The sequence below is a fragment of the Phascolarctos cinereus genome, unplaced genomic scaffold (genome assembly GCF_003287225.1).
Source record: "Phascolarctos cinereus isolate Bilbo 61053 unplaced genomic scaffold, phaCin_HiC Scaffold_5;HRSCAF=322, whole genome shotgun sequence".
Lineage (NCBI taxonomy): Eukaryota > Metazoa > Chordata > Mammalia > Diprotodontia > Phascolarctidae > Phascolarctos > Phascolarctos cinereus.
The window spans coordinates 123,662,633-123,675,572 of NW_027555958.1; the positions used below are offsets into that span (position 1 = coordinate 123,662,633).

A 12,940-nucleotide genomic window follows, 5' to 3' on the forward strand; every position below is an offset into this window, starting at 1 on the left:
CCTTTTCATTCCCCTTGCCTTTACCCTTGCTTAGGCCCTTGGCTAATTTTTGCCTGGGCTATTGCAATGTCAAAGAAAAAATAATAAATGATGTACTAAGCACAAGTCTATAGCAAAAATAATTTGTATTAATTCAATATCATCTTAAATCAAGTCATATCTAGATTAGAGTGAAAAATGTCCAAACTGGCATAGTGCCCTCCTGACCTTGGATATCTCTCTCTTACAAGGCATTTTAAAGTAACATCTACGGAAATCTTGAACAAAGAAATATGATTTCATAATATGACAAAAACATAGTTTACATTGCTGTCGGTAAGTAAAAGTTAACATTTTGCTTCTGCAATCCAAAACTATAGTCAATTTTAGGGAATCATTCTCCTAAAATTATTCAATCCCTTAATGACCTTTCCCTTCAAGGCTTCCTACCCCCCACACCCCACTGAAGTAATCATGACACTTCCTCTCTTTGGTCAGTAACCTTATGTCTCCTGAGGAAGACAATAGATGGTCTTAGCTTAACCAGAGGTCCTGAATCTGGCTAGCAACCTTCTTTCATTTTTGGGCCCTTAATTAAATTAAATTAAATTATTTCTAATATAAATTAATATATTATATAAATATATCAACTACATATTTATATAATGACATATACATATAATATATTAAAAATTGATTATATAAATTATATATGATGTATAAATTACATAAAACTAATAATAAATATAACAAATAATTTTAAATTAAATAAAAATAAAATAAAAAATAAAAGCTAATTTTGCTCTTGACCTATAAATACTTCTCTAAAAGAAAAGGGTCTATACTATGAAAAAGGAAGAAAAGAATTCTAGAAAGAGGGATTTGTTTCCTCAGAAGCCTAATTAGTTTCTTATAGTTTTTTTCCCCTTTAGAGCAGTCAGAAAAGTATTTCAGACATAACTTTTTTTATTTCAGGAGAAACTTTATTTCAGTTGAACTGAAAAAACAGGTTATATATATATATATATATATATATATATATATATATATATATATATATATATATATATATATACAATTTCTATAATAATAACGTCTTTTAACTGGTCTGCTTGACTCCTGTTGCTGTCTTCTCTCTAATCTAGACTCCACACTGCTGTGGCAGTAATCCTGTGAAGCATTCCACCATCATCACCATAACTTGCTTGATAGAGTGTTTAAGGTTTGCAAAGCATTTTAAAAATATGACCTCGCTTTGTTCTCATGACAACTCTGAAAGGCAGGTGCTATTATTACACTTATTTTACAGGTGATGACACAGAGGCTGGGAGGGTAAGTGACTTTCCCAGGGTCATACAGCTAGTAAGTGTCTGAAGGCTGAAGCTGAATTCAGGTCTCCTTGAATTCCAGGCCAACATCTGTCCATTGTACCACTCAGTTACTTGTGCAAATCCCTTGCTTAACCAGTTTCAATTACCTACTTCCTATTCTTCTGGCACCTGATACCCCATCTCTTCCTTCAACCACCTCCAGTCAGGCCCTAACCTGGTTTTCTAATCTATCGTTCCCCCTTCATATACTTTGTATCCCAGCCGAGCTCAATCACTTTCCATTTTGCAACAATGCTTTTTTATTTTCTGGACTCCATTGTGTGACTGCTATTCCCTCTTCTTGGAATATCTTCCACTCATCTATACCTTTCAAAAACTATGACACTAGAATATCAAGAAAAATAGGGATAAAGGAAGAACAGCACTTCCATACTTCAAACTGTATTGTAAAGTAGCAGTCATCAAAAACATTTGATATTAATTCAAAAATAGATCAATGGAATATACTAGACAAAGGAAATGGGAAACAATAGAACTCAATGACCCAGTGTTTAATAAAGTGAAAACCAGAAATTACATAGGAAAAAACTTTTTATTTGATGAAAAAAAACTGCTGGTAAAACTGTAACACCATTCGACAGAAATTAGGCTTAGCCTAACACCTTACACCATATTCTATAAAACATTCTAAGTGAATCTGTGACCTTAATATGAAAGATAAGACTATTTTTTAAAAATTAGAAAAGAAAACAGATACATACACACACACACACATACACACACACTACAACAGTGAAAATAGAAGGAATAAGCACAAAGTAAAAATCAAAAGTGAATGTACAAAATTGTAAAGATCAACTAAGACTCAAATGAAAAGCTATAAGAAGATATATCCTTTGTGCATGTGGGAGGTCCACAGCTATCACATATTGTACATATTTTTGGACTTTTTCAATGTATCAGTCAGTTATGCTAACTTATTTTCTCTTTAAAAATAATATTTATTATATGGGATGGCTTTCCAGGAAGGAAAGGGGGTGGCTTGATACAGGAGAAACAGAAGAGATCAATAAAACCTTGTTCAAAAAAATTTTTGAGACCCAGCTCAAATGCCAGCTCCTCCATGAAACCTTCCTGAATACCCTTATAGCTAGAGGTATTTTCTTCCTTCTCTGATTATTCACAACATTTGCAACTTGACTGCCTTTTATTGGAGTTGCATAGCTATATGTCATCTCCATTACTCAACTATAAATTCCTTGAAGGTAAGTTCACAACTAATTCATCTTCATATCCCCAAAGCAGAGGTGTCACACTCAAGGCTGCTGCTACAAACAGTTAGCAAAACTCCTGAGCTCAGCTGGAACCAGATTAGAATGTAATTGGGAAATGTTTACAAAATAAGTAAAAGTACAATGCAACACAGGAGTTATTTTGTGGTTTTCTAAGACAACATGTGGCCTTCAGGGATATGTTTCTAAATTGAGTTTATACTACTGTCTGCAATACTTGGTATAGTGCCTTATACCAAATATGAGTTCAATAAATACTTATTGAATGAATACGGGAAACATTGAAACTTAAGGAAAAAAAGAAAAATTCGATGAAAGAGAAAATATAGGTTAACCTGTAAGAGAAAGGGTAAGTAAAAAGTACCTTCTTAACACTGTCCTATTTGAGGAGAACCCAGTGACCTGGAATTAACTTCAGGTTTTCACCAGATATTTTTTAGTAGTTCCTAATTATATGGGAGAACAATTATCCTGTCAATGGAGAAAAAATTTGCAGTATGCATAGGGAGGACTTTCATAGTTGGATTTGGATTTATAAGCTCTTTGAGAAGAGGGACCATTTCTTCTGTTCCCTTTTATAAAAGCTGACAATGCTGTCTACTTGCAAAACTAGCCAAAATGTTTGCATATTCAATAAACTCTCTTGACTTCTTGATTCTTTGTAAAAGTTCCTTAATTTACAAAGAGGTTCAATGGGGAGAAGACCTCCAGTGAATTACAAGCAATATATTTGTAAGCCCTCAGATTTCTGGCTTTTTATTAATTCAAATATCATAGCATTACATGTTTTTACTTCTTGTTGTTAGTTGTGTCCAACTCTTCATGACCACTTTGGAGTTTTCTTGGCAAAGATCCTAGAGAAGCTTGCCATTTTCTTCTCCAGCTCATTTTATAGATGAGGAAACTGAGGCAAACAGGGTTAAGTGATTTGCCCAGAGTCACAAAGCTAGTAAGAGTCTGAGGCTGGATTTGAACTCAGGAAGATGAGGCTTCCTGACTTCAGACCCAGCGTTCCAACCACTGCACCACCTGGCGGCCATGTGTACTAAGCAATCATAATTAAGGCTTTGGGGCTACATCTCATTTGTATCCTACTAGATATCAAATAGTTTGTTGAGAGGCAGCTAGGTGGCTCAGTGGATAGAGCACTGGCCTTGGAATCAAGAGGACCTGAGTTCAAATCCAGCCTCAGACACATAACACTTACTAGCTGTGTGACTCTGGGCAAGTCACTTAACCCCAATTGCCTCACAAAAAAAAAAAAAAAACAAACAAAAAAATGATTTTGTTGAATGAATGATGACTCTGGGGCTTTGCCACACCCTGAAGTGCCTCATCACTCACATCATCAAAGAAATAATAAATTATATTCGGCATAGTTTTTGGATCATAGAATCATGTGTATAGATTTAGAGCTAGAAGTAATAAATGAATGAATACTTTTAAAAACGAATGAATGAATAAACAAATAAATAGGTAAGCCTAGAATCTAGAAGGTCTAGCATCCTGGTCCCACACTATATGATCTTATCTGTCTTCATAAGGAACTAGAAAGTACAAATATTACCATTCCCAAATTATTGATAAGGAGATAGGCTCAGTGAGATTCATTTTTTCCTTATGGTTACAGAGCTAACAAGAGGCAGAATTAGGTCAAGAATCTAGATCATAGGATTTTACAATTAGATCTGAAAGATGCTTCCAGAAATTATAGTCACAAATCTCTTCTGATTTCCAGTGTTCTTGTTTTCTAATAGCAATCATTCCTCCTCTTTAGAGACTACCTTTCACTAAAAAGCCTGTCTTACATTTCAAGCATTAATTGAAGTGTCAAAAAGACTGGATTTGGAATCTGAGGACCTGGGTTTGAATCCTGACTCTATCACCTGCTGCCTATATGACCTTGGACAATTCTCCAACAAGTCACGTCTTTTTGTTGCAGTCTCTTTATCTGCAAAAACAAGAGACTTGGCCCAGATGACCTGTAAGATCCTTTTGAATTCTAAATCTATGATCTTATGAACTCTTTCATTTTACAGATGTTAAAACTGAAGCCCAAATATATGAAATGATTCTTCCCCACCACTTCAGTCATGGCCCATGGTGGAACTTGAACTTGAAACTCTCATACCTGCATCCGGAGCTTATTGTTCTTTCCATTAACCATCCATCAGGAGGAAATTGAATGATTTTTAAATGATTAAATGATAATTCCTTGAAATTATCAAGGAAATCCACCCCAGTAAATTAGATTTAGTGGGTAAAATAGAAATTGAAAGAATCCACTGATCATCTCCTGAAAGAAATCCCAAAATGAAAACTCCTTGGAATATTATAGCCATAATGTAACTCCTAAGAACTCTATATTTAAATGATTTTTTAAAAAAATATGTTCTATATTTTGTTCTTCAAAGGTTTTTAAAAGTCATTTCATTAAGTGGAAAGGGGCCCCATAGAATATTATTGGAAGGCAAAGAGAAAGGTTAAAAATTCAGAATGAAAGGGTCATATGCTATTCTTATGGAGTTAAAAACAAACATTTAGATATTGTAACATTCCACATATCAATTTATGGGAGTTCCTTAAATGAAATTTTTAATTGAAATTAAAAGAAATAATTGATTCAGAGCATGAAAGAACAGCTGCTATTATGTTTAAATACATAATTCAGTCTTCCTACATACTTACAATTGTAAAGAGTATAGAAGAAAGACTTGAGGGAATAGATCTAGAGAAATTTCTGGGCTAAGTGTTCCCATAAGATAAGCCAATAATGTCAGTGACACCTTTTTTTGTTTGTTTGTTTGTTTGTTTGTTGTTTTTATGCAATGGGGTTAAGTGACTTGCCCAGGGTCACACAGCGAGTAAGTGTCAAGTGTTTGGTCTGAGGTCAAATTTGAACTCAGGTCCTCCTGACATCAGGGTCAGTGCTCCATCCACTGCGCCACCTAGTGGCCCCTTGTGTCAGTGACATCTTAATGGGCAACATTGGGAACTGCTCGACCCCAGAGAAACAAATATAACGAGTTAGGTTTCAATCAGTAACTCTGTCAAGTAGCTTGTAATTTTAGGGTTCCATGATTAATGTTGTTTCTTGCTTAATTTTCTTTTATGAAAGTTGGAACCAAGTTGAAATAGAAGGTGGCTCCAAACTTTTTAAAAATGGGAACTTTTCATATACCTCTTACTAGTCATTCAGTCAACAGGTAGTGTTTATTAATCATTAAGCACTTACTATGTGTTAAGAATTGAACCAAGTGCTCAGTATACAAAGAAAAGCAAAAAAAAAAGTCTCTGCTCTCAAGAAGTACACAGGATAATGGAGCAGACAAAATACAAGCAAACAAATGTGTACAAACAGGACATAGGATAAATCGGGGATTTAAATAAAGTAAATTTAAAGTAAATAAAACAAGGAGTACAATATACAAATAACTACAATAATGCAAATGAAAATATTAAAAGACAGCTAAATTCTGATCAATTAAAGTGACCAGTTTTGGTCCTAGAGAACAGATGATGAAACACACTCAGTAGAGTGGTTGATTATCCAATCAGCACAGAGGGGATTGATCATGAAGGCAATTCTGTTTTATAGTTTTACTTCACGGGTTTGCTTTTTTTTTTTTTAACTTGTTACAAATAAGATTCAGTGCAGTGGAGAGGGGGTGGGGTGATGCTCTTTTGGAATACCTGATATCGAGAAAAGGCTGGAATGAAAAATAAAATTATTGATAAAAAGATATAATAAAAATGAGAGGACTGAATTTTATGATCTTCAAGGTATCTTCTAGCTTCACAGCTCCTTTAATATTTAGAAAATGGACCATAACAGAGGTTTGTTCTTATTTCTAAATTCCAGCTTTCAAAATTACTTCCTTATTTTACTTCTGCTGTACCTTGATTTCCTTGTATTCCAAATGAGGGTTGTAAATTGAAATAATTCTTAATTGTGAGGACTAAGATTCCCATGATAGTCAAACATTATGAAAAGCAATGATAAGCTTAATTATTAAGGAGCTTTAAATATTCCCTAATTTGTAATTGTTATTTTATAGTTAGACTGTGTTAAATTTTGCTGATCATCTTTCCTGTATTCTTCTTGTTTAGAATTTGCTAATTATCTCTATTTTGGACACTGTGAATTCTTCTACTTGAGAAATTTATGAAGTTTTAGAAATTCATTGGTCTTTGTCTTGAAATATTCAGTTTCCTTTCCCACTATTTCTCCATAATTATGCATCCATTTAAAGCCTATTTTCTCCTGAAGTACTAATTATTTTAAAAAAATCATGAATTGGGGAAAAGCAGAGGCTTCTAGGCTTTATGCCTTGAATTCTTCCTGAACAGAAATTCATGTATGATTGACTGTCCAGAAAAGGAGGGGGAAAAGGTAAGTGAATTGCCCTGAAAATAAATTAGGCAAAGATGAATTCCAACTTGAATTGTTTGGACACTTGATGTTTATGTTGTACTGGGATTTTTTGATTCTTAAACACCTGAACCTAGATAGGGAGAAAGTGTACCCTGCAAAGGAATTCCTTCGAGACTCTCTTTGGTGCTCATTGGATACCACACTCCATGTAGTACGAGCGACTTTCTACTGAAGTATAAATTTATGAACAGATTTCACCTATTGATCTAAGCAGAGCCCTAAAAAGGAATTCATCACTGAATGCAGGAAGGATTCTTCCGAAGTCGTGGTTGCCATTTTCACTTCAGTAAGTATTAGAACAACAACAATATTGAAGTCGTCTGTTTCATCTATTTAGGATTTCATCGCCCTACTCCAGGCTATATTAATCCGTATTTCCTGCCTTAATCTTAGCAAAACTCAAAGTCTGAAAATCTTAGTAAAGTGCGGGATTTGGAAATCGTGCATTGTGAATAGAAATCATATCAGTGTGTTCTCTAATCCTTTAATTATTGGGGTAATTGAAATGGCTTAGTAGCGGTTGACATATTGTCCAATGAAACCTCTGAACATGATCCTTTTAAAATCAACCTCACTAACTTCTCAAATGGTGAGTCTGGAACATGTTTACCGAGTACTGATTTAGTTAAAACAAATCAAAGGAAAAATTTACGACTCCTTATTTGGATTTGGAATACGGAATCTAAATCCGGTCTAATAATTCTAATATGATTTTCACAGGGTTCTTTTTTTCCTAATTGAGCAACATTCTACTTTTCTAGCCCAAGAGGAAGGCAGATCTTGACTTTTCCTTGGCATTTGCCTTGGCATTAACTCCAAATCACTTTCCGTACTCTTTTAAACAAAAGTCCCCTTATTCCGAGAAACCTTTGTTATTGAAGTGTAATCACTCAGAGAGTTAGGTGGAAGCCTCTTTGGGTTCGGGAGTGGCTAGTCCCTTTCTCTGGCTTATTTTACAGACAAAGCAGGACTGCTGTGTGAGGCTGGAGGACTGGATTTTCAGGTTGTGCGACTCAGAGGAGAAGCCTAAAATGAGAGCTCTCCAGGAACTTGGTTCTGAAGATCAGCTTGTAACTTTATGCTATCAGGTGAATGGGTCTTGTCCTCGAACCCTGCATCCTTTGGGAGTCCAGATGATCATATACCTGGCCTGTGCCATAGGTATGTTGATTACCGTCCTGGGGAACCTGCTCGTGGTGTTTGCTGTGTCCTATTTTAAAGCCCTCCATACTCCCACCAATTTCTTGCTGCTCTCCCTTGCACTGGCTGACATGTTCCTTGGACTCCTAGTGCTTCCATTCAGTACAATTCGATCGGTAGAGAGCTGCTGGTTCTTTGGGGACTTCCTCTGCAGGTTGCATACATACCTTGACACGCTCTTCTGCCTCACCTCCATTTTCCACCTGTGTTTCATTTCTATTGATCGCCATTGTGCCATCTGCAACCCCTTGCTTTATCCTACCAAATTCACTGTCAAGGTGGCATTCAGATACATAGTGGTGGGCTGGGGGCTTCCTGCAGCATACACTGCCTTCTTCCTCTACACCGATGTGGTGGAGGAAGGACTGGGCGTGTTATTGGTTGAGATGCCTTGTGTGGGCAGCTGCCAGCTGCTGTTCAATAAATTCTGGGGCTGGTTGAACTTTCCTGTGTTCTTCTTCCCCTGTGTCATTATGATTAGCCTGTATGTGAAGATCTTCATTGTGGCTAACAGGCAGGCCCAGCAGATCAGCACCATGAGCAAGGGTACAGCTACCTCTTCGGGTCAGATTGGGGCCTCTAAAAGAGAGAGGAAAGCAGCAAAGACTCTGGGGATAGCGGTGGGCATTTACCTCCTGTGCTGGCTGCCATTCACTGTTGATACCTTGGTGGACAGCCTCCTCGAGTTCATCACCCCACCTCTAGTCTTTGATATCTTCATCTGGTTTGCTTACTTCAACTCGGCATGCAATCCTTTGATCTATGTCTTTTCCTATAGGTGGTTCAGGAAAGCTCTAAAACTCGTTCTGAGCCGGGAGGTCTTTTCCCCTAGGACGCCTACTATTGACTTGTACCAAGACTGACCAGTTTTCCCCCAGGGAGGTGCCAGGTCATATACTGGTAAAGGAGAGTCACAGAACATCTCTGACCAGGAGACTTGGCAGCGTCAAGGGGAAGAGTTTTTGGAACTGGGGACAGGGAAAGAAAGATTCTAAAATTAGAAACAAGGTAAGCTTTCATTTTCCTGGTATAAAACTTTTGTAGGAGTGAAGAAAAGAAAAAGGAGAAGAAAAAAAAAGGGATATGCTGTTAGAATGTCAAACAGATGAAATAACCCAAGGTTTGGTTATCTGGTTTCTCTCTTTTTCTCTCCTTTTCAAAGATTTAATGGATGAAAGTAAAATAATAATAATATTAAAACACATTCATTAACTGGAAGTCAGGGAACCTGCTTATATCCCTGGCTTTGCCAAGGCTTGTGTGACTTTGGACAAGCCAATTTATCTTTCTGCTCCTAATTTCCTCACTAGATAATGAAAGACCATTCCAATTTAATAATTAAAAAAAGGAACATTTATTAATCTTCTCACATATAGAAAGTGATGTGCTAGGTCCCAAGGATACAAAGGTAAATAGGACACAGACCTTGTTTTCAAGGAACTTCTGATCCAATATGGGGAAAAGACATGAAAAGGAAAGATATAGACCAAAATACTTTGAGAAATTTGAGGAAGGAGAGAGAGAGTCACTTTCACTTGGTAGGCTGGTAAGGTGAGAGACATTTGGAAGACATTATGGAGGAAGTGACAGCTCTCAACATTTACAAGATTTTCTGTAGTCACTCTCTCACTTTATACCCTAGTTTCTTTACTCAAGTCTTTGGATGCCTACTTTCTGGAATATTCATTTTAAGACTCATCTGTACTACTTACTCTGAACCAGTTGGATCTTCAAAACCAATGGTGTTAGAGTGAGAGTCAACTTTCTCCTACCTATTGTTTTTCCTATTATCAGGTAATTTCTGTCATTAAGTAGGGACTTCACAATTTTGAAAGACACTTCATCTCTTCATTAATTAACTTGGAAAACAGTTGGGACATTCTATTTAACTGTCATCTTTAGTCACATTGCCAATTTTCTTTTCTTTAAATTTGTATTTTACAATTTGTCTTACAAAGAAAAAAAATACTACTACATAGTTAAGCAATTTCCCTTGCAACCCCAAGTACTAAAATCATATTTCTATTCAAAATTAAACAACCTTCAATTTCATAGGGGATTTCAAAAATTGTAGCTGCTACTTAAAAATCATTTATTTATATTTCTAATGACTTATCAAGCAAGTGAAAATAACCTTTATTTTTTCTGACCCCTAACTTTTTTTTTACCCTGTTTCAGACCTGAGAGATTCCATTCTCCCCACTCTGATTTTGTATTTAGTCATTTTTTTCCAAATGAACTTTTGTACATCGTGAACAAGAGTTTAGTACACCAAGATCACAAATTTATAGTCAGATGGGATTTTAAAAGTCACCAAAGATTTGTCGTTTGTCAAATATACTTTTTTTTTTAGTGTGTGTTTTTGTTTTTAAGCAATTGGGGTTAAATGACTTTCCTAGGGTCATACAGCTAATATGTGTCAAATGTTTGGTCTGAGTCCGAATTTGAACTCAGGTCCTCCTGACTTCAGGGCTGGTGCTCTATCCATTGAGCCACCTTGCTGACCCTCAAATATCCTTTTTTCATAACCTTCATCCTTCTCTGCAGCCTTTGAAATTATTGATCACCCTCTTTTTCCTGGGTACTTTCTTTTCTCTGTTTTTGTGACACTGCTGTCTTCTAGTTCTCATACCTGCCTGTCCACCTCTTCTCAGCTTCCTTTGCTGGTTCTTTCTCAAGGTCATACCTACTAACCATGCATGTCCCCCAAGTTTTGTCCTGAGGCTTCTCTTTTCTCTATATACTATCTTGCTTAGTCATTTCATCATCTCTCTTGTGTCCATTTATCATCTCTTTGCAGATAATTCCCTGATCTATATATCTAGCCCTAACCTTACTCCTTTTGGACATATGTCCCATAGGCAACTCCTACTCAAAATGTCATTATTTATAACTCCCTAAACTTCTTCATCCAAACTTCTCTATTACTGTTAAGGGCATAGGTATCCTCTCTGTCACCCAAGCTCAAAATTTGATAACATCCTTGATTCTTCTTTCATCTTCACTCCACAAATATGATTTGTTGCCAAGACTTGCTTCTGCATTCACTGTATCTCTTACACAATTCTCTTCTTTCTACTGATAAAACCATAATCCTAATGCAGGCTGTTGTCACCTTATGCTTGAGCATTTTAACTTGCTTTCTTGTTTGTCTTCCTGCCTCAGGTCTCTCCACAGTCCAATCCATCTTCTAGTTAGCTGTGAAAGTGACCTTCCAAAAGCAAAAGTCTGATCATGTCACTCTCTCTACTAGATAAATTCCAGTGTCTCCCTATTACCTCCAGGATCAAATATAAAATCTTCATTTATAACCTTTCACAATCTGGTTCATTCCTGTCTTTCCAGTCTTCTTACATTTTATTTCCCTCCATGAACTCTGTGCTCCAGATACTAATACTCTGGACCTCAGGTTCCAACATTCTATGGTTGTGTAGCTCACTATAAGATGAGGTAGTATATGGGGCAGCATATTGCAATGGATAGTGATCAAGTCAGTTAGAGCTGAGATCAAGTCTGATTTCTGATAGAGGAGTAGCTAGGGAGTGCAGTGGATAGAAAGTTGGACTCAGAAAGACTGGAGTTCAAATTTAGTCTCAGACGCTTACTAGCCATGAGAACCTGGGCAAGTCACTTAGCCTCTAGCTGTCTTGGTTTCTTCATCTGTAAAATAGGATAATAATGGCACCTATCTCCCATGGTTATTGTGAAGATAAAATGTGATCACATTTGTAAAGTGCTTCACAAACCTTAAAGTTCTATGTAAGTGCTAGCTTTTGTTGTTATTATATACCCTTGTTGTGTGACCCTGAGAAAATCTCTTTGGAGGGAACTACCAAAGACTATGAGTTATAGAAGAATTGAGATTTATAATAATAGAGGGTATTTCTTGGGAGTTCCTGATATTTTGATATTTATACATTTACCTATTTTTTGGTAGTCACCAAACTCATGACAAAAAAAACTCTTATTTTTCAAACTCTAATTCTCAGATAAAGGAAATAAAATATATTTTGAGGTACAAGGTTATATACATTCAATTAGAAATAATTATTTAAAGTGAAAGAGATGATTGTTGGCAGGGTTATGGGGAAAGGGACATGCAGTAACATCGGTGGTAGAATTATTGACATAATATTTTTGTAGAATAATTTGACAATATATAACAAAGTGTGCAAAAAATAATCACTGACCCAGTGACATACTTGCTAAGCCTAAATATAAAGGATATTATTAAATGAGAAAAATGTGTATATGGACACAAATATTTATAGCAACTTTGTGATAGCAAGAATATGGAAAATCACATTATATAATTAAGGAATGTTTAGTTTAACTGTACTATATTAGCTGAATATAATATTGCTATGCCCTAAATGTTACACAAATATAAAGAATATGAGGAATTCTGGAAAGATGATCAAAGTGGTATGGAAAAAAAGAAAATAGAGTCATAACTTACAAAATAACTATAGCTATATAAAAATTATAGCAACAAAAACTCATAAGTACATAGATATAAAAGAGATCTGAAAAGAAATAAAGAACAAATGAAATATTTTATTGTATATTAAAGGCTATATTATTTTCTTCTTAAATATAAATAATTTGGAGCTTGTGGTTTTCTTTTTAAAATTTGGTTTATTCATTAATTTTATTGAGATTATTATTACTCATATCATTATTAACTATGAATCAATTAGGCA

The 12,940-nt window shown here is 35.6% G+C and overlaps 1 protein-coding gene across 1 annotated transcript; it reads left to right on the forward strand.

The window, feature by feature from the left end:
* Nucleotides 1-8,068: 8,068 nt before the first annotated feature.
* TAAR5 (trace amine associated receptor 5) lies at nucleotides 8,069-9,239 on the forward strand. The gene has a single exon (XM_020987084.2). The coding sequence runs from the start codon at nucleotides 8,069-8,071 to the stop codon at nucleotides 9,098-9,100; it is 1,032 nt and encodes a 343-aa protein (XP_020842743.1). The 3' UTR covers nucleotides 9,101-9,239.
* Nucleotides 9,240-12,940: the final 3,701 nt, after the last annotated feature.